We start from the raw sequence: 22524 nt of genomic DNA, 5'->3' as shown, positions 1-22524 counted from the left end.
TATACAAGAAGGGCTGGTGAGATGTTTACAGACATCATTTACCAACTGGAAATCATTTGCCTATAATGACACCTTTTAATAAAGCATTAGGCTGCATCAAAACAGCCTGGGTCCCGTTGCAAAACAGTTCACTTCTTTAAAGAAAATGAACTGGGATCCAGCCTTTTTCCTCCAGGGTTCCCTTTGCTCTAAATCATTCCATAAAAACCCACACAAAATAAGAAGAACCGGATACGGTTTTCCTGCACGTAAACATAGCCAGCACTGTCAGTTACAGTATATATACAATGTTGATTCAGGCAGTGCATAACCGAGATAGAAATGCCATATTTAACGTCACTTGTTTCACTTCTTTTTTTGGACCTAAACGCTTAAATCGCACCAGTAACAGCATCTTAGTCAGGCCGAGACAAAATTTCTGATCAGATATCTCTCAGTAGTACCGCCATTACTGAAGTAATAACAGATTCATTGGCACATTAAACACAGTCATGAACAGAGAGCGAGGTAATGAATATTGATCATCTCTGACATTTGAGATTTTATGATAAAAATCCAAGTGACATTTGCGATAAAGCCATGTGAGATAGTCTCATGAAAAAAAAAATTCAACCAAGGACTCCGAGGACAATAAATGTCTCATTTGGAGTAACAAAGAGGCAGTATGAAACAATGTATGAGTACCAATAAAATCTGACAAAAATATTAACGTACCGTATTCCATAAAAAAAAAAAAAAAAGTTCTAAACTGTGTAAGATGTCGTAAAAATGAGACCTAGATCTCTCTCTCTCTGGAGAAATATAACTTATTTACAAGGTAAGTAAAAAGTGCAAGGCTAAGCTGTCGTTGACATTCACACACTTAACATCCACATATGTACCAAAGGACATGCGTAGAGGCACATAAAAAAGATCGAAACAAAACAAAACGAAATACATCTAAAACCTGAACATTCCGACTCAGACTTGGCATTTGTGGATCAACTCTCGTCACCGTCACTGATTGAAAACATGCACGCAAAGCACTGACATCATGGGATGTGAGGCAAAAGCTGATGTTTCAGCCCTTAGATCAAAAAACGACAGAAATCATACTTGTTACGTTAAACGAAAAAGACTCCAGTCATCCATCGATGAACCTATACAGAGTACCGGCCTCATTTTTAAAAGTAGGTAACCTAATAAATATTTTGGCTTCTATAAATACAATATGTGGTTTTTAAATACATTTCTAAAATGTTCTAAATTATGCGTAACCTTGTCATTAGTTGGATAAAATGAATGGATAGTTTTAATCTTTTAATAGAGGTTCTGTTAAGTTGTATATAGTTAGAGTTCCTTTAACCTTCCTCAAATGTCAACTTTAACCTTTCGCTGCTTTTTTCCAGATCACTTCAAATATCTACGTGGAAAATCTAAAAAGGATAAACCAAAATAACTCCTTATTATCTGAGAATGCAGATCTAGGTCTCCAAACTATGGGAAGCCAATGACCTTAATAGGATGTAATGGTTAAGTTGGTTATTGACCTGTTAAGGTTTATCATAGCAGACAGACATTTTGTTACTGAATGCACAGATTATGTCAGACCTTAAATTTGAAATTCCTGTATATTTCTTACAACTTTGTAAAATGTTAATATGAAAACATCCCAAATAACCAATCGTTTCCATTTTTGGAAAAGAAAAAAAGACCGGACATGAAACGAAAAAGCATTAACATCTACTGAAATGTCCTTTCTATCTTAACATGTGCAATATAATAGAGAACAGCTAGCATCCTATATTGATTTGCATATTATGCATGCATGCAGGCTCTGCATGCTGACCCTATTTGTTTCTGCCTAATGGATAAACATTTACTCCCCTTGCATTTGAAAGCTTGATCTATATATAAAGCTATCTAGATGTCGAAAATTAAAATTGGTGGGAACATTTTGATTATGGAAAATTAATGAAGATGTTAAGTAAATAAAAATCTGGTTTACTGTATCTATAATCATAGTCAGTAAAGCTTTCTAAAGGAAAAGCATACCAATCACTTTATCCTAAATACCCCAAATCTGCCTCTGATTGGTTGAAGTACACGCTGCTTCCTCTGAGCTCAGACTTTTAAGGCCAGATTTCATCAAGAACGCTTTATTAACCCTGAGAGGAATATTCTACCTTTTCAGATTTGTTTAGAAAATCATTTTTGTGTGCATTTGAATAAGCGTTCTCCAATAAATGATGTCTGTGTAGTTTTCTGTGAAACACAGTGAAGCTTCCTTTAGCTTAAACTTAAAAAATAACAATAATGAAAAGGTAAGTTTTTCAACATGTCTCATTGTGAGGCCACTTGTCTGGGGATTTCTTTTTTACAACCTTATGTACTTCTAGCATCCTTTATGAGAGATAATGAATTTATAGCCTTTTAGAACCTCACATAAAAAAATTAAAGACTATCCATTTAAATCACAGATACACATGCTTCAATACTAAAGGGCTGGGCAAAACTCTGTAGGTAAAAAGATATTGCTTGGATGATTCAATTCTTTTATAAATTTGTAGTGAACGTATTGAATAACTTTAAATGCTACAATCTGAATAAGGCAGGTAGCTGATAGAGAATAAAGTTAAGAGGGCATTTTAAAAAGACTTTTAATACATCTACTGAGCTGTATAAAATAAAAGTTGTTGCATCTTTAAGTAGAGCAGTTAAATAAGAATTGGCATGGCTATTGACAAATTCAAAGTTTCCCTTTTCTTCTCTGTAAGTCACAAAATCACATCCTCAGTCACGTTACTTCACTGTAGTTTGGCAGAAGAGATAAGCAAAAGTCCCTTTCACAAACCAATATTTCCATTAGACGAAAACGTTAATTATTTTAAAACCATCACTGAAAAGTCAAATAAATTAATACCCTTTGCTTTTGGATAAACTGTCTTTACTCCTTCTTCTCATAGAGGGAGGCACGAACACGGTTACGCACGTAAAACGCGGTGAGAGCGCAGCAGCAGGTGGTAAAGATGAAAAGCGCCACTGCGTCATGGGCGAGGTCTCCGTGGAGGCGCTCATAGAGAGGGCGGCGCTCTGTGAAGTCAGTTCGCAGGGCTTCAATCTGCGTCAGGGTGCACACCACCACCAGCACATGGAAGATCTGGTGGCCCTGCCCAAAGAAGTCACACTTCCCAGGGAGCAGACTCTCAGGGTGTGGACAGCAAAAGAAATAGGCGCTGATTAAGAAGAAGATCACATGGTAGACATGGTACAACACTACTGGGTCAGAGCAGCCCTCCCAGTAGCAGCTGTAGATACGGTGGACCACCGGACTGATGTCTAAGCAGTAAGCCAAGGCAGAGGGCACCACTTGGAGGAGCTTGTGGGCAAATTTGGGCAGATCATGCCTTGCGTATTTGCCGTAGCAGCACCCGAAGCAAGTGAGCCAAGCCAAAAATGCAGCAGTGTGCAGAAAGAAACCCTGCACTGAACTGTGCCACTCCTTCTCTATGGCGTAGTAGTAGTGAGCCAGAGCACTGCCATATTGGTAGACAGACACCCCGACATAGTCGAGGAAGTAGAAGGTGTAGTATGAGAGCTCTGACTTAGCAGAGAGGAGGTGGGCAAGAGCACTGAAGGAGAGGTAGGTGAAGGCTGCCAGGAGGACAATGAAGAGGGGCTGGGCATGGGGATCACGCAGAAAATCCACCGTTTCTGAGATCTCCTGGCACTTCACGAGGATAATAAGGGCTGCCAGAAGGTGGGTCCACACATTGAGGGTCTCGTTGTGCCTCTGGAAGAGGGTGAGGAAGTAGTACCGCCAGCTTTGATCCGTCTGCCTGTAGCCGGTGAGGATGTGACGCTCGCGGAACACCCTTGGGACATCAGAAATCTTCACAGTGCAAGGCAGTGTTGGAAAGGCTGACTCAAGCAGCTGAGGGATCTGTCGGAGCTGCTGGGCGTTGATGAAAAGCCGGCCAATCTGCTCCATCACTACTGTGGCCATCGCAACCAGGAGACTAGAGGGGAAAGAAGAAATGAACAGTTGAATCTGACAGAGAAAAAACTTGTGTGTGTATTTGTGACTTCATATCTAGCATTATAAGAAACACATTTATTTGGTGTTCCTAATGATACAATATTAAAACAGCTTAACATGTCCGGTCAAAGGGGAGTATGTCTATCAAGGTGCAATCTGATTCCTCCTCTATTCCTGAGGCTCTTTGAGGTATTGGTCAGTTTGGATACAAAGTAGATTACTTTAAAGAATATCAAAAATTTTTCTGTTTGTGTAGTAGGGTCATGCTACCTAATAGAAAAGAAAGGAATGATTTTCCTTGCTAAAAAATTTTAAACTGGTTAATTGTTAGCTACTAATGATGCTCAAATTAGCACATCCACACTAAACGACACTTAAAGGAATAGTACACCCAAAACATGATTAGCCTGATTATGCGCACTTTCATCTGGTTTGGTCCGCCGCGGTTTCCATAGCATCGTGAACTCGCTGGCGCGCGCTTTCAGGAAATCCTATACACTACTGTTTATGCTCTAAAAACATTCTAAATGACTTTGTTTCGAGTAAATTCTGGATGCTACCCACTCAGGACACTTGGAATACATTGGACGAGCAGTATGGAGGAATATTGACACGTTTGTTTGTGGACTTTTATGGACCTTTCTGTCTCGGGCACCATAGACCTCCATTATTTGAATGTCAGCAGACAGCAAGAAGCCTCCCAGATCTCCAGATGCATTTGAGATATCAAAAAAGTACTCCAGAGTGTTGTTCAGCATGGGGGTGAGTAGAAAATGAAGGCTAATCATGTTTTGGGTGTACTATTCCTTTAAGAACTGAAATATGTGTACTACCTAAACATGAACTAAAATATGTTCAATTTGATTATTTTAATTTCTGAGCTTTACGTTTATGTAAAACAGTTTATGAAATAAATTATAATATGTTGGTGTTTATCTATCGGACTGCTGCTGGTAAATGAGTTGCTTTCTGAGTTTTCTTTCTGAATGCAGTGCATTACTATCTTTTTTTTTCGTTAAGAGAAAAAAATTAACCAATAAGAGGGAATGATCTGCTGTCTCCAGGCAAAGAACGTCCACTCAGATGGTATTCTACACCTGGGACTAAATAAGAACATAGAATATGATGTAAATTGTGACCAGACGTTCATGTCCTGATTTGTACTCTTAGTGAGTTTTGTTGCTCATAGTAGAGGTGTACTAGCTGATAATGTGTTTTCGTTGGAAATTGCATTTGCAAGACTGAAAAGCCCATATAGGGTACAAGATCATCCAAAAATGATATATCTACCCATTGGTGTTTGCAATCACTAAAAGACACACATAATAAACGAAGTTCTTATTTTATTTATTAGCTGTGATCACCTGGAAAAGCGGAAGTCAGCTCATGAGCTCAGTTTCACTCACTAGGTTCTGCTGCTGGAGGAAATACTGTATCTGTGCCAAGAGTAACTAAAATTGCTGAAGCATAAGAAGTTAGGCAACTATATAAAATAGGCTTGTTTTGCGGACATATGTGAATAATAATTGATACATCCAATTAGTCAGATTGGATGGTTTCAACTCAACATTTAATGATTATTTTTAGATATTATCTATGCTGCTGTCATATTAGGTAAGGCATATCTAGTTACCTGGGTTTTCCAATATCGACTCATTTACATAGAGATGCAAGAAGTCACTGTTGAAGACTGAGCTTTAGGATGTTCAGCGTGTTTATTTTACCATTTATAAAGGTGACCTTAGCTCCATTGCTAATGGAAGTGTTTGCATAGGTAAAAGCTATCATTGTAAAGTTGTCAGTGGGACAGCAGCTGAATGGTCAGTTTACCACAGATCTGCTGCAAATTACCCAGAGTAAAGATAAGAAAGATGTTTTAGTTAGACCATAAAAGGTCTGCAGCTACACTTTTTCTGTGTGTCTCATTGTATTACCTTGTAGGATAAGGCCTAATGCGAGAGGCATGGTTTACCAGGGAAAATATGATGTATTTGATAGAGTTAGAAAAATACATTGGCTGATATAATTTTTTTATCGACATTGGCTGATATATGTGCATGCATTCACCGATTTGTTTGTGTATTCCGCAGCCATGACTTAAGATCACGTGAAGTGCATTGCTCCTTCGTTCATTTGCTATCTACTGTCAATGTTTTGTTTGATTTGTTAATAAATGCTTTTTTGTTTAAATGTAGACTAGAGTAACATTTGTTACCACGGTGTCATTTGTATGATGCAAATAGAGAAAGAAAAGAAACATCAGCTTTAAAAATGTGCTCCCACATATCAGGGATTGGTTAGACTAATGTTAAAATAGTTGCTTTCAAGATCGGCCCTAAAGAAAACTTGTATCTATCGATCTCTTGTTTTGGTACATCTTCTTGACAAATGAATTCCATCCATCCATTTTACATCACGCTTATCCCTGCTAGGGTCGTGAGGGCAGCTGGTGCCTATGTCCAGCAGTAAATGGTCAAGGCGGGGTACACCCTGGACAGGTCGCCAGTCTATCAGCAAATAAAATCACAAATCTTCATTTTTAATATAAAGCCAGTCATAAAACAACTTCATTAAACACTTCTGAGCTCTAACATTTTGCTTTTATTTTAGTTATTTAAGAACATTTGGTTATTTAAACCAGTTTAACCAATCACAGTAATTCCTCAGATGTAACCAGCTCCCTCATTTGTTAAACAGGTGTGTCAGCCTAACCAATGGGAGAGTTTAACTGCTTTCCAGTGTGCTCTGGAACCAGAAGGGTTAAAAAAAAAAAAGCTGAATGGAGCAGGTAAAGCAAAAAGAAAGTGTCAAAACAGATTTTACAATGCAAGAAAATGGAAACAGAATAATAATTAATTAATAATTAATTCAGTTTAAAATGTGACATTAGATAAGAAGTTTCAAATTGGATTTCAAATCGCATATTTTAAAATTGCAAAAACGTAAAATTTTAAACTGGTTTTGTTTTTTAGTGACCCTCTTGGTCCTCCATAGTTCCTGCATGGTAAAGGTGTAGTCTGTTATTAACTTCCTTTTATCTTATGCAAAACCAGAAGAGGAATCTTAAGTTTATAACTGAACAAAGTTTAGTCAGCTAAATTCTGTTTTCTATGTAGATTAAGGGCTGATTAGCCATCAATTCCCATTTTGGCTAATTCAATAGGATTATTTAAACTTTTTTCCTACCACTTCGGTAACAGGAAGTAATGAGTTTGTTATAATTAACTATTACAGCTGAACAAACTGACATTGTTCTTATTAAAGTGGATTTCTCACACTGTGTCACTGTAAGGCTATCTAAACGATATTTATATATAAGAGGCTTTAGTTTGTCAGATTACAGATACTGTTTGAAACATTGAACACAATCTTTATTAAGCCCAAATGTCTGTATTAATATCTTTAAAGGTATCTTATAATATTCTAATCCTCTACAGAATTGAAGTCAAATGATTTGAAATCATTTTCATAAGAAATCACACTCTTGCTAACATGCATTGATACATTTATAACTGACATATGCCACATAATAATTTACATGCCACGAAACATAACAAAAGTAGATTAAAAGATATCCTTGATCTATTACCTGAACCAGAAGCCCAAACGTGTCGTTCAAACTGCACTAAGTAAAGTGCAAACACACCTTCCCATCAAGCTGCAAGCACATCAGTCATTCTGTGCTGATTAACTGTAGCCGTGCTGCTGCTTGTTCCCCACTTCCCTTTGCATACAGGTGGCTTTTTGACATGTTTAGATTTATTGAGTTGGATCATTACCTTTCATGTTAATATTCCGAGGCCTGATGCAGTTGGTATCCCACCACTATGGATATACTCATGGGATTTGAGTGACTGTGTGTTATTTTGTTGATGAGGATGCCAAGATGGCAGCACCAATGAGCAGCACAAAAAGGATAAAAAAATCATTGTTTGTTTAAGGGTGTTTATATAATGAAGGAAAAAAGAACATTTCCAATTTTGTTTGACTTTAAAAGCAGTTTTTCATTTATCGTAAGGAGAAAATCAACATAATGAATTAAAAAAGGGCAATTGAAAACATCGGACTGTGTGTGATTATTGTGTTTCATTAAGCAAATTGAGTTAATGAAAAATCATACAATATTCAATAATGTTCCAAATGTATTTATATGCATCTGGAAACCAAATAATAACACTGGCATAATCTTATTCTAAACTAATAATAATAATAAAAAAAATTATGTTTTATTTGATTACTCCGAGGGAAAAAATCCCATTGCATTAAATGAACAAACTCTACTTACTGACACCCCAACCCATTCCTATCACACTAATGTAACTGATGCAGTCCATGACTTTTGGTTTAATGGGGAAAGAAAAATGTGATACAACAAAGGCCAAAAGTTGCTACTCAAAACATCAATAACAAGGGAAGCTGCTGATAAGACTAAAAAAGTAAATTCAATTATTTTATTAGGCAGGAAATTATTTTAACTTTGACAACTTGGGCTGAGGGACTTGGTCAAATATCTAAATTGCCATTCTTTTCAACCAATACTGCTATTGTGATTATATTTCAATTTTACTTTGCACAAAGGTGTTAAAGTTTAACCCCGGGATTTTTTAGGTAAGCCTATTGAGTGTTTAATCTTATCAATCACAATAGAGTGACTTGCCTAAAATTTCATATTTGTTCAGAACAAAAATAAAAAGGTGAGAAAAAAAACAACTGATAAACCATGCAGGATGAGGACCCATATTTATCTTAGAACCACATGCAATACAGAGGATTGGAAGGGGTGTAAAAAAACCTTGGAAACTCAATAATTAATTAAGGAAGGTCTAATATCAAACAAAGTATGGCGGACAACTGTTAAGCATAGTGGAGGATAGGAAATGCTATTAGAACCCCTTTAGATTTAAAACATTTAAATAGCAAGACATACAAAATAAATGCTGTTGCTTTGCCTACAAGAATGAAAATGCATCTCAACAGGAAAACCATCCTGAGGAAATTATTGAATTGAAAGAAAAATAGTTAACCAGACACAGAAGCATCAACCTGAAATGGGCAGAAAACATGTGAAATTCAGAAATAGCCCCATAGGACAACCCAGGACTCTAAACAATCTAGAGAGATTTGGGAAAAAAAAACAATAGACAAAGATCCCATTCTGTATGCTCAAACCATCTGCTGTTCAACTGGGAAAATGGGAACTAAAAGCTACTAAAAGCAGTCTTTAAGTTTGGTAACAGTAGCTGTGTGTAGCAGTTATAATCGCATAGCCAAGGGTTCACCAAAGAATATTTTTTACAAAATTAAACCAGGTGAAGCTAAGACTTTTCCACTTGAGGAATTCTGGATACAGCATATTGGAAGAAGAAAATGTTTTTTTTCTGCAAAATGTTTATTTATTACAGCCTAATGCTCTGAGTGGGTTGCTCTGTCAGATAAAGGCATGGTTTAGAGTCTCTAAACTTCAGTTAACGATTAATCGATTAGTAAATTGGTTGGCGATTATTTCAATAATGGATTAATCATGATTAATCCGATTAATTGTTTCAACCCTACATTACAGACAGGAAGTGCTTTGCACTGCAGTTATTATATGGTTCAACACATGTATGCTGTGATGGCTGAAGGGGCGGATGATTGTTTGTGGTCAGCAGTGGACACTAGTCATGCTAGTTAGAAAACCAAGGAAGATGAGATAGTGGATGAAAGAAGCTTTAGATCCACAGAGGAGATTGAGGTTTTCCGCTTGAGAAAGAGCTCTGACAATAATCTCAAACTTGGGTTGTGTACTTTGGTGGATTTATGAAAATACGACAGCCTTTTCCTTCATTTTAATTCCTTGTCTTTCTGGCTTCATCTCCAAGTTTCTGTTGGCCATGTTTGCTATTGTCACTTTGCACTTTTCTATGTGCAGAGATAAACTTGCTTCCTGTAAGTAACTGTTCCTTTCTACAGTATATGAATGAGACATTTAAATAATAATGTTTTAAAAATGGAAAGATCTGCAATAGCCTGGCTGGGCTAAACATCTTAGGGTGTGATATGTAGAAAGGGGATGCTGGGACAATATGTAACTGAAGTTGTAGTTAAAGGTGTAGTGGAGGATGTTCTTTTTTCAGGTGGATCATCAAAATAAGTGGTCCACCTAGTTGTCAATCATTCTGCTGATATGTTTATGTAAGGCCGTCCTACGTGCTCGTCCCCATTTTCACTTTCCGGTGGTGAGACTGACATAGTGGAAAAATGGCAAATCTTTTGGAAAAGAAGCTTATATGAGTGATGCAAACCACAACTTTTAAACAGAGGGTTCACAAGAAAAAAATGTGCTTGCACATGCTCTCGCATGCGTTTAATAGGCGTCCCCTCTCAGGAGCAGGTACAGGGTTGTGCATGTGGATTGCATTTTAAAAATTTCGCGATAATCCTCCATTATACCATTAAGTTGTAGTTATGTTGTTAAAGTTAGCGAATATATACAAACATCACATAAACTGATCTGTTTTGTAGGAAAATAATTTTGATAATCTTTTGCTTAAGGTTGGTATAGGCTCAGTAGTAACTGTAGTTCAATGAGGGTTAGGATCTGTCTTAAAGGAAAAGTTTTTCATTTATTGTTTTCTGTTAAAAGTTTGTAAGCAGTTGATATTTAAACAACAGTAACTGTTGACGTTTGTATTTTGTGTAAATATAAAGTACTCCTTCAAGAGGCTACTCTGACTCCTACCATGTTAAACAACCCTAATCTTCAAAGAATACTGGTATTTAAACCATCTGTGTGATTTCTTTTTTGATGTTTATTCACACAGAATCACTGAGAAAACGGAAAGAGAGTACACAACCAAGGATGTTTTTATATGAAACTTATACTGAAATGCTCTTTACATCCCTTGCTTTAGAACAAACAGTTACTCTACAAGAAGTGCTTTACATGGTCTCCTTGTAGGACATTTTAAACAGGAAGATCAATGGTGGAGCATTAGCTCAAACCTTCATTTCCTGTTTAAATACCCATCAGCTTCTGTATTAACATCCTATTTAATGTAAATAGTTAAAAGGTTTCTAAAACATAATTTGTATAAAATGCTTAGTCATTTTTGTGAGTTGTTTTCAGACAGCTAAAAGTCCATGTGCTTACAACCAGGGGTGGAGCTAGATGGGGGGCCAGGCTGTGGCCACCCCTACCAATTATTTCCCTCTAATACAGATGGTAGCAGCAGTAATACTCTCAAGTGGAATATTTAAAACATTTAAATTCTTCATATATAAACAATTACTTGACATCAAAAAGACTGTGGTTAATTATGCACATCATTATACTAAAATGAAAGATATAAAGTATGGAATTCATGCTCTTTTCAGAAATAGATTTTGCATTATATATAAGTTACAGAGAAAATCGTCTCTCTGCCAGTCATCTAGGAGTCTTAATTGAAATCATAAATAAATAACAATTTGAATAAAAACTTGACAAACTTTTAAATATCAATTTTATGCATAATGATCATTAATAAAAGTGGGTATGTACTGACAATGGAAAAGATGTTCACCCCAGAAATCAAACCTGAAAGAATTTTTTCCACTATACCTTTTATCCAGACGAATGTTTAAATATATGCATCTATTTGTTAGCAAAGGGCTGTAGGAAAGTATAGTTTGTCTTTATTTAGAACATATTGATGTTGTGCTTGTTAATTTTCCTGTTGGAACAGTGTAGATTAACCATGAGGTTCTGGTGCCTATCTATTTTCGGCCCCCCCCTCAGTATACATTGATTATTGCCCTTATAAAAATGTTCTGGATACGCCTCTGCTTACAACATCAGTTTGTTAACTCAAGCTCCTACTAATTTTGAATTTAAAATAAAGATATTTTAGAGATCCTATCTTGTAAATCAGATATTTACTGCTTTCATCAGAATTTCCCCTGAGGACTCTGGTCTACCCTTTAAAGAATGCCATCACGTTTTAAAACAGGGCTGAAGTTGTAAAATGCATTATTTTATCCGTGCATCCATGTCCAGTTCGCCTTTAATGAAGGTCTAGCAATTCGATTTTGAATCCATACATCCAACATGTCTGCTATTGATCCCATTTGTATGCTTCCCTTCTCTGCGCAGATCAGCCTCAGAGAGATGAACATGTGCAGAGGATGAGGAGGAGAGGCGTGACAGATGAATGGAGGATTACGTAACATAGCTCCATCACAGCTCCACGCCCTTCAGCGTCCAGAAAGCTCTCACATCCTTTAAAATATTAATAGATGAGGGAGAACAAACAACGTCGACTACAAAATGAGACGGATTTATGTTGGTTGAGCGAATTAAAACCGGGCCTAAATGGGCCTGTTGCTGCTGGGAGCTGATCTGCACCTGATCCGCGGTTTTTTAAATTGAAATAATCGGAAACTAAATTTCCAGTCTAATCTAAGATCAACGCTTGGCTTAGTGCTTTCTCTGATGAAGCCTTTTCTACGTTTATTAACATCACGATAGTCGCTGAATAGCGTTAAAAAGCCGTCCGGGTTATGCCTTCCAGGCGCTTCTCTCTCGGTATGCTGTCTGATATTAAGCGGCGAGATACCATTGATGCTACAAACCATCAGGTCGCACAGAAGAAAGAAGGAAAAACTACCTTTCCGGGAGAGAATCAGTAGGAAGAGTCAGGTGTGTCCGTCGATGAAATAAGTAGAGCCGTGCAGAGCATGGATATCATTATTTGATGGGCCGGACTGGCAGAAGATAACCGTCACTGAGGCAGCGGCGGCCGCAGCTCGTCTGCTGGAGGAAACCAGCTCTGACGGAAAGCCTTTCCAACCAATCACCGTGAACGTTGTTCCCCTCTGCTTCTATGTCAACCAATCACGGTTCACTTCTGCTCTATAAGACTTCCACTGTCTTTCACTCATACACCCACAGCTATTCTGTCTCAATGCGCCTGGGTGCTGATATTACTGTATTGATCCTAATCAGTGATACTGTTTACTGCTTATTATTTAGTCCTCAATATTTTAAACTTTATTACACAGGTTTTACAGTAAGATAAATATATAGGATCGTGTTTCGTAATGCCACTTTCACAAATATATGTAAATTCTGAGTTTTGTTTACTGGCATCACCTTACAAACTTTTATATAACCCTGAACTTTACACATGTCTTTGTTCCTTTTTCCACGTGTGGACATCTCACCTGCAGCCATGGTGATTGGTCTCCTGTACTGTTGCTTGGAAACCAACACCCACAACAACAAGGTTTAAATGGTCACTTTCATTCAGTATCTTTCAGCAAGTATTGTCCTTATTGCTTTCATCATCATTTTTTATCTATCTATCCATCTATCTATCATCCATCTATCAATCACCTATCTATTTATCATCTATCTATATTTATCTATCATCTATCTATCTATCTATCATCTATCTATCTATCATATATTTATTATCTGTCTGTCTGTCTCTGCCCACAGTTCACATGTTCTCGAATTTTCTTTGTTAAAAACAGTGTATGGCTTTCAACTAGTTAACAAAAATTAGCTATTTTGTGTGATTTTAATAGATATATTCTTAGTAAAGTACATTAAGGTTTATGGCTATATGACAAAATGTGAATACGTCCCTGGTGTAGGAAAAGGCTGTTTTTCCAAGTGTAGTGCTACTTTAGCAAGCTTTTGCAACTTTGTTGGGCATTTTCAGATCCCAGTAAAAACATTCTTTAGTCACTAAAACAAGCAATGGTTGGTCGGCGTGCTGAAATCACTTGCCTGTGCTCTTCCTTGTTTTGCGTTGAGCTATAACGCTTCCTTTGTTTTTACCCCCCCTGACTGACAATACCATATTGTTTGTGAAATTTAAAAATATTTCTACATAGTGTATATTCTCTAAACACATGGACTGACATGGATTGTAAGCATAGAAATAATTGGACCATGAGACATTCTGGCTTGATGAGTCCAACAATTTCTTACGTGACAGAGGAGCATGGCGTTAAGGTTTGTTAAGCATTACAGCAATACCAACCCACTTTGCAAACTTTGTAATTACACATGTGGAGGTTGCATGTTCTCCCTGAGTGGGCTCTCTCCAGGTAGAAGAAAATCCAAGCTTCCTTTAAATAAAATGACTTATGTTTCCCTTGGTTTTAAAGCCTCAAATACAAATAAATTTTTGGCTGTTTAAAATTCCAACATATTTCCTACAGCAGATATTTAACAATATGTTGTTTTTGTTTTTTTTTATCAAAATGTAACTTTATATTTGTGTCTCTAAATGACTTGTTTAGCTTAACTCTGGAGAGATCCCCACATATCCCTGTTCTATAAGAAGCTGAAGGGTGCTGCTTGGGAGAGTCTGGGGTTTCCTCATGGAGCTGTTGCCTCTGTCGCCAGACCCCAGGTATGTGGGAAACGATAAATAGATTACTAAATGTGCCTGAATTAAAAATTTGAGTGCTACATTTGTTTAGTGTGAGGGTATGCAAATGTGATACATTTTTAAAGCCTTTTACACATTTTATCAGTGATAGCAACAAACAGCTAAGGTCATACACAGTAATGAACGTTTTATAAATCAAAACTCCGACAATAGGGGGAAAATAAAATTCTCAAATAGGTAAAATAAGAAAAACATAAAAAGCGTTTATAAAATTAATTAAAGGAATAGTACACCCAAAACATGATTAGCCTTCATTTTCTACTCACCTCCATGCTGAACAACACTCTGGAGTACTTTTTTGATATCTCAAATGCATCTGGAGATCTGGGAGGCTTCTTGCTGTCTGCTGACATTCAAATAATGGAGGTCCATGGCGCCCGAGACAGAAAGGTCCATAAAAGTCCACAAAAACGTGTCAATATTCCTCCATACTGCTCGTCCAATGTAATCCAAGTGTCCTGAGTGGGTAGCATCCAGAATTTACTCGAAACGAAGTCATTTAGAATGTTTTTAGAGCATAAACAGTAGTGTATAGGATTTCCTAATAGCGCCCCCATGCGCGCTCACGATTCTACGGAAGCCGGCAGACCAAACCGGAAGGAAGTGCGCATTCAGCGTCTGGTCTGCCGATAATGCAAGCGTAGAAGAAGAAATGTGCTGTTTACCTGTGCAAAGAAAGAAACAACGAAAGAAAAATGTCTGAGGACTTCAGTGTTGAGGAAGAGCATGAGTTCTTTGCCGAGCTGAATGCGCTGGTTTGGTCTGCCGGCTTCCGTAGAATCGTGAGCGCGCATGGGGGCGCTATTAGGAAATCCTATACACTACTGTTTAGGCTCTAAAACGTTCTAAATGACTTCGTTTCGAGTAAATTCTGGATGCTACCCACTCAGGACACTTGGATTACATTGGACGAGCAGTATGGAGGAATATTGACAAGTTTTTGTGGACTTTTGTGGACCTTTCTGTCTCGGGCGCCATAGACCTCCATTATTTGAATGTCAGCAGACAGCAAGAAGTCTCCCAGATCTCCAGATGCATTTGAGATATCAAAAAAGTACTCCAGAGTGTTGTTCAGCATGGAGGTGAGTAGAAAATGAAGGCTAATCATGTTTTGGGTGTACTATTCCTTTAAGGCCACACAGACAACAGCTGTAATCTCATGGGACTGTTTCAACTCAGGGTACAGGTGTGTCTCTGACTGCAAGCCTGAGCTAGAATTTAACAGATATAAACACATAAAACCTCAAACATGGCAGATCAAGCTAATCAGGTTCTGCCTATGTGTTGTTTTTCCCAATGATGACCTAGTTACAAACAGTTATAAACTAATATTGTTCAGTGATTTTGGTTTAATTTTAGGCATCAGGTCAAAATGTCCATTAAGTTTTCTAGGTGAATCTAAGAAATAATTCAAAACTCATGGCTGCCAAATTAACCAACCCACTTGAATATTTTAACAGAGATGTTATAACTCTGCTTTTAAAACAACGTTATGTAAATATTCTCATAGGTCTGTCAATTTGGATTAAATGTTTTTCAATTCTATCTCGTAGATTGTAGCAAATGTAAAACATTAGAATTATTGCTGTAAAAACATCAGTGGGATTAGCAGAGTAATGTTTTTGGAGAATCTATTAACAAATTAAAGACTGAAAAAAAAATATCCATAAACTCTGTTGTGTTATCCATTATTACAAATTCCCCACAGAGCAAAGACCTGGAAAGTCTTTAGGGTTAACACATGCTGAAATTATCCATGAGCAAACCATTTATTATTTAGAAGCTTTTGCTCATTTAAAAAGAGAAAAAAAAAAGATTAATATATGATGGCCACACGGTGTCAGTATTGACAAAGTACAGTTTTGAGCATTCCTGAAGACTAAGTAGCATTGGGCATCCTTTCGATAATGAACCCTTCTGATTCTGTCAAAAGAGAGGGCTCAATCTAAAGTTCTTCTGGATTAAATAGTCTGTTCCTTTTTATTCTTTTTTCTTTTAATCAAATTTACTATAAATGTATCACAGGGTAATTTGAAAACCAGTTTATAAATATCAAACCTATTAGGTTGAATAAAGGTATTGTCTTTTAATAGAGGTAATTTGCAAAAATGTAATTAAAACACACACATTCATCCAGCACCTGATGCTGCAGATATTGAAATATGTTACTGAGTTCACTGTTAGCTGCCTTGATGTTAGAAATTTCTTATTTTGCACATTACTGGATTATTATCATTTTAAGGCACAATTTGCAGTTATTTTTTAAATTAGACATCAAATGTGCTTGTGTGTGTGGGGGGGGGGGGGGGGGGGGGGGGGGGGGGGGGGGGGGGGGGGGGGGTGTAGCAAAGATCATTAGGCCAGGACTGGAACCTATGACAACCACCTCCAGGACCAAAGCCTCTATATATGGTTGTGTGACCATTCATGTTTTTTGTATCTTGAAACAACCTCCTCTGGCAGCCATTAAGTCGAATTTGTGATTAAGTATATATATATTTTTTATCTCATCAAACATTATGATTCATGTGAATATCCAATGTTATCTTGACATTACAAAGATAACAGACAGCTCCAGTTCATTCAGAAAGTTTCTTGTCAGGCAGAATGAGCTGCTAGCCTTGAAATCAGTAATAGAAAATAAACCCAAAACTGTCAAGAGCAAGAACCTCTTTGTACTTTTAGAGAACCTAAATTGAGAGATAGATAGCAGATTGTTGTTTTGCTGACAGCTTGATCAGAAACCTTGCTGAGACTGTAGGACCTACCTCTGATGTCAGGGAAACATAATTTCAGGAGAACTGAACTTTGCATTTGTGCAGCATGCCCATGATGGGGCACTTTGTTTACTTCTACACTATCACTTAAAAAGCATTATATCAGTTTGTCATGTACCCTATTACGTATGTGCAAGTGTTACAGTGAGCTGATAGGACATTTCTTATATTAACATCATGATGAAATTAAAGGTTAAAATTTGATCGATCCTAGTAGGTCTGGAATGTTAGCCCTGTTTTCAATTGATTTCCAACAGCCCTCCCCTAATGGAGACATTTCAACGTGCTGAAATTGAATGGGGGGGGGGAATAACACAAACAGAAGAGTCCAAACTTTTGGAAATGAATCTAAGTTTAATCATTGTATTAAACAGTCAGTTAAGATATACAGCATTGTCAACAATCTGGAAAAATCTGAAACGTTTTCTTTTTTCTTTTTGTATTGGTAAATATGACAACCAATTTATTAAAAACCTTTATTAAAAAAAAACTCAGCTGCCAAACAGAACTCCGGAGGAAAAGAAACAACAGAGCAAATATAACACTAACCAGAACAGTCTACAGCATCATGACACCTAGCCTTACTATGATTTTAGAAGGTTTTCTGATAGATAGCTTACATCTTTGGACACATTAGAACCGTTACCAAGAGCACAAACAGGTTAGTTCTCAGTTTCTTTTATTGCCTCCTTGTTCTTCCTCACCTCCTGAAGCTTCTTATCCTAGTGAACATTTCAAAACAACATTAACGTTACATTTTTCTTTTTTGGGGAAATATACAAGAAAATATCTGGACAGAGATTGAGGAGCTTACCTTCTCCTTGAATTTCTCGTTGAGAGCTGCCATGCGAGCAGAGCGGTTCTCTTTGTTCGCCTCAATTTTCTGGTTGAGTTTTTCCTGTGTCTGCTTGCTGAAGTTGCAGCTTTCTTCGATGGCCTTCTGGATCACCTCCTTCTCATGCTCTCGTTTCTCAGCCAAATGTTTGAGAACTTCGGCCTCGTGGCTCTAATGGGAAGAGAGAAGAAGCCCTTTGTGTTTAGATAAGAAATTATGATGGCTAAAATATTTTCTTTACTATTAGCCATTTATGTTGTATTTATTTCAGATACCCTGCGTCTCAAGTCTGCAGCTTCCAGTTTCTTCTTAATTTCATCAAGAGAAGTTTCCCTTTTCTTGTTGGGAGACAATGGGAACTCCACCTTGGCATCAGGAGTGGAGGGGCTGAGGAGGACCTCAAATGCCTGGCCTGACGCACGCTTGCTCAGCTCCTTTACTAGAATGTCTGTAAAACAGGAATCCCATTTACTGTTTTTTAATTCAGTGGTGATCTAATTATAGCACATTTGTTATTTAAGAATTATAATACAACGTGAACCCATTTACATTTCAAATAAAGTTTTACTTTATTTGTTTACCAACTGACAGATTATCAAAACTTTGTGCAGCCAAACTATATGAAATGAGAAAAGGCCTTCATTCCTAAATTCAGATTTGGCATCAAAACCTCAAGAACAATTTTTCAGAAATAGTTTTTTTTATTTTATTTTTTTATGTTGTGATCTGTAAATGCTGGTCAAGATGCAACTTTTAGACTTACCATCGGTGGTATCCATTTCTGCAGAAAGATTGTCTTTTAATCGCCTGTGGAAAAGGAAGACAAAGCAACAGAAATTAGTACTCTCTTATCCACTTGAATGTAAGCACTAAAAAACTCTGCATTTTACTTAAAACAAGGCTTTATGTTAAGGAGAGTAAAGTATGCACACCTTTCTAACTTTAGACCAATGAAAGTAGGCCAGTAGAGGGAGCTAGAGTGCAACCCTATCAGTAAACATTTACATGGGGAAAATAAATAAAATACATAAAAAGTCTGATACCCTGCCTTGGTTACTTATCTGAGTAGTAAGAAGAGTCATTTATGTTATTTATTTTTGGTGCTGGTGGCTATATATACTTTTTTTTCTTCCTAATATTATAGCTAAATGGTGTTGTTTTAATAAATATATTCGGACCAGGCAGGCTTCTAATGGTGATGAACTTGGTCTTCTAACAAAAGTGATTTTTCGGTTAATTTTTACTACTTAAATTTCAACAAAAACTCATATTTATTAGTAAAAATCATATCTTTAACAACTCATTAAAAACACTCTGTTTATAATTGAAGTATTAATGGATAGTGTTCTATTTTATTTTTTTCAAGATAAACTGTGATAACTGATGTTAAGTCCTGATGCACTACTCTGATATAAGATTATAAAGATGTGTATAACTTATATACTTACCTTTCTCTCTCAGAGGCTAATTATCAGAAACGGTATTAATCATGTTTATCACTTTTATGGGAAAATGTTTGCAGCTACTTGCAACAACGTAAAATTTATTATGATTTTTGTGTAATTTCTCTTTTATAATGGAATGCTTTTCCATTTATTCAGAGTATATATTGTATTAACTTCACAGATTTCTGAAATGTGTTTTTTTCCTTCACTGTAGTTATTTTAACTTTTTAAAATGAGTTATTTCCATTTTTTTTCCCTCATAGGCTTCCATGTACCTGTTCACGTTGCAACTGCAATGCATACATTTCCTCACTGTTGAACAAGAACGGATATTTCCCTTCTAAAAATGTTTGGGTATTTACTTCTTAAAGTAAAAAAGAAATACCTCTGGGCTTTAATTAGAAAAAAACTTTATGCAATATTTAAATATTTAGGTGTCCCTAATAAAGAAAAAAAAAATACATTTTCGTATCAAAACCCAAAGCTGAGTAAGGGAAATGGGAATCTATGAGTTTTATAGAGCTACTGAGGTGAAGTCCAAATTAACATAAAGAGACGTAATAAAAATGACTAAACATGTACAATTCACAGTCAGGACATGGTAGTATCAGCAGTCACAACTGGCTTTCCATCGTTTAACGCCTCAATCTGTTGTTATTTGTGCACAGCACAAAGTTGCTTCACGTGAGAGAAAGGGGGTTAAAAGCTGAGCAGCAGCAGCTAGAAGCTGCACAGTTTTTTTCGTAGAAAAATGGCGGGGAGGTGCAGCAGAACTGGCTGCAGATTTTGTTGTGTGTATAGAAGGAGGGGGGGGGGACTTGACACAGTATTTGTAATACCTGGAATACACAAATGTATGATACTACACCTGCATACAATTGCAAGGCAACAAATAATGAAGGCGCCGAGTCTACGAAATGTAATTACACAAAGAAAAACATGAGAAACGCAGAACATTAACTGGAACAAAAAACAGCACGTGCCTGAGTCAATGTTTGTGTAAATTAGCTAATTGACTTTACACGGTTAGATACCACCATAACATGAAAAAGATGCTCAAGCTTTTTACAGTGTAGTTTTTCTTCATGTCCTGGAAAACTTTTTTTTGAATGGAAGCCATTACCATTTCAATTTCCTTACATTTATAAAGTTAGTTTATAAACGCTTAATAAAAGCCAGAATAAACGGTGAACAACTAGTATTAACGCTGCCAAAGCGTCTTTGGGCGCTCATTGACTGAAGTAGATACTGAAATGAGAGAAACTGTTCTCACCGTCAAGTGCAGCTCGACTTGAAAAACAACGAACCTTCTTTTTCACCTCTTGTGCTGTCTCTATTCAAACCGCCAACTTCTGCACCTTCGCGCACAAAGCATCTACAACGTCACTGTGGTAGACGTGATCTCATCGGTCGAAACCAGCCAATCACCGAGGCTTTTACAAATCGGAGCGCGCCAGTAGGAAGTAGTGCTGCATAAAACGGTTTATCCATGTTTTCCTCTGTTGGAGGATAACATATTAAATTAACAAATCTTTATGAAGTTAAGTACGTCTTTATTTTATATATTTCCATACAGTGGTCCAAATGAAATTGCTGCTTTGATGTAGCTTCTAGATTTTACATAAGAGGTAATTTATGTGTAAAAAAAAAAACACATAAATTGTTATATTATTATGTAACATAACAATGTTATGTAAAGTAATGTAACTTTTCATGGAGTCTCATGGAGTCTGCCTGTTTTTACCATTAAGGTGTGCTTTTCTACAGGTATTTTAGCACCCACTCATGGTTTAAAGCATGCATCTAGGATTAATTGGTATATCTAAAATATCTTATCTGTAACTGAGTAAAAAAGTTGTTTGCCCTGTGTCTCTTTGTTTAAATCTACATCCTGATGATATACAGCATTTGTTCTTTGTTTTTTACTATGTATGTGAGTTTGTATCCAGGTTCGTCTAAATGTTTGTCTAAATGTATTTGAATTGTGGATTTTGTTTCTCTAAATCACACTGTTGACAGTATGCAGTGATGCAAATAAATCATGTCCCATTTTGTAAAAACATGTAGCTGCCTGGAGTAATTCTGTAGGGATGTTTTAATGCTTTAAGTGGGATGATACACTTCATTTAGATATACTGGCTTCCCGGACAATTTCTCTTCTTACTCCAAATGCACATTATTTCAATGGAGTCCATTTTCTTCAACATATATTTTTTAATCTAAATTTTATTTAATTTTTTTTTTTTACCATAACCATTTCATGGGAGAAAGTATTAGAATATCACCAGCCACAATTCTACCTCACCAAATCCCAGCAAAAAAAAACAATTATCAAAAATATGTTTTTTGCTTAATATATGTTTAGCTACAGTAAAAAGAAAAAAAGGGGGTTTATCCCTGAAACAAAATGGTTAATCAAAGTGTGACGATGTGAGAGGGAAACTGGACTGTTTCCACAAACAGAGAAGCCAGCATTAGCTGCTGACAGCTGAGTTATCTGCTACTGTCAAAAGAAAGGTGATTACAGAGGACTTGCAGTCAAGTATGGAATAGCCCAAGAACTATGAAGTGGTTGTGCAGGGCACTATTTTTACATTATATTTTGTAATGGCAGTTTAAAATCACCTTGAAAGGCATATAAGTGAACAAATCACCTCAGGCTTATTATAACTTTCTGTAGAGTTTACATTTACTTTGTGTTTCCTTGAATTTCCCTTTGATGTACTGATGACCTATCTAGGTTGTCCCCTGCTGTGCTCTGTTCACAGCTGTGACAGGCTTCAGTACCCCTGCAACTCCAACTGCTCAAAGAGGCCCCAAAAAATTAATAAGAGAGTAAGAGTCAAATCTCTGTGGTTAGGAAATGTTAGAAAATCAACTAGATTTTAGGGATTCTGCCAGTACCTGACAGGCGTTCCTTTGTTAGCAGCTTTGAACAACAGACTCAGAGCTCCTGGGAAGTTTAGAAGAAAGGACAGATGGCAAGTTTCAGACTTGTGTTGCCCATCTGTCTGTGGACATAAGG

At 36.8% G+C, this 22524-nt stretch overlaps 2 protein-coding genes across 2 annotated transcripts; both read right to left on the bottom strand.

Moving 5' to 3' along the window:
* Positions 1 to 2084: 2084 nt before the first annotated feature.
* Positions 2085 to 12814, bottom strand: paqr7b (progestin and adipoQ receptor family member VII, b). Its single transcript, XM_038285390.1, has 2 exons — positions 12646 to 12814; positions 2085 to 3998 (listed from the first exon to the last, which is right to left on the bottom strand). The coding sequence occupies exon 2, from the start codon at positions 3983 to 3985 to the stop codon at positions 2927 to 2929; it is 1059 nt and encodes a 352-aa protein (XP_038141318.1). The 5' UTR covers positions 3986 to 3998; positions 12646 to 12814; the 3' UTR covers positions 2085 to 2926.
* Positions 12815 to 17585: 4771 nt separating this feature from the next.
* stmn1b (stathmin 1b) lies at positions 17586 to 20889 on the bottom strand. The gene is made up of 5 exons (XM_038285391.1): positions 20773 to 20889; positions 18818 to 18861; positions 18330 to 18502; positions 18034 to 18225; positions 17586 to 17941 (listed from the first exon to the last, which is right to left on the bottom strand). The coding sequence occupies exons 2-5, from the start codon at positions 18831 to 18833 to the stop codon at positions 17882 to 17884; spliced, it is 441 nt and encodes a 146-aa protein (XP_038141319.1). The 5' UTR covers positions 18834 to 18861; positions 20773 to 20889; the 3' UTR covers positions 17586 to 17881.
* Positions 20890 to 22524: the final 1635 nt, after the last annotated feature.

Source organism: Cyprinodon tularosa, unplaced genomic scaffold, assembly GCF_016077235.1.
Source record: "Cyprinodon tularosa strain WSP-4 unplaced genomic scaffold, ASM1607723v1 ctg210, whole genome shotgun sequence".
NCBI classification, from domain to species: Eukaryota; Metazoa; Chordata; class Actinopteri; order Cyprinodontiformes; family Cyprinodontidae; genus Cyprinodon; species Cyprinodon tularosa.
The sequence above is the reverse complement of the archived record's forward strand: the minus strand, read 5'-3'. Positions and strand labels throughout refer to the sequence as shown.

Excerpts from the sequence above, each read along its gene's own strand:
- stmn1b (XM_038285391.1), bottom strand. Across the intron at positions 18,226-18,329 it reads CTGCAGACTTGAGACGCAGG|AGCCACGAGGCCGAAGTTCT; the intron begins GTATCTGAAATA and ends TCTTCCCATTAG. Across the intron at positions 17,942-18,033 it reads ACGAGAAATTCAAGGAGAAG|GATAAGAAGCTTCAGGAGGT; the intron begins GTAAGCTCCTCA and ends AATGTTCACTAG.
- paqr7b (XM_038285390.1), bottom strand. The coding sequence starts at position 3,985 with ATGGCCACAGTAGTGATGGAGCAGATTGGCCGGCTTTTCATCAACGCC.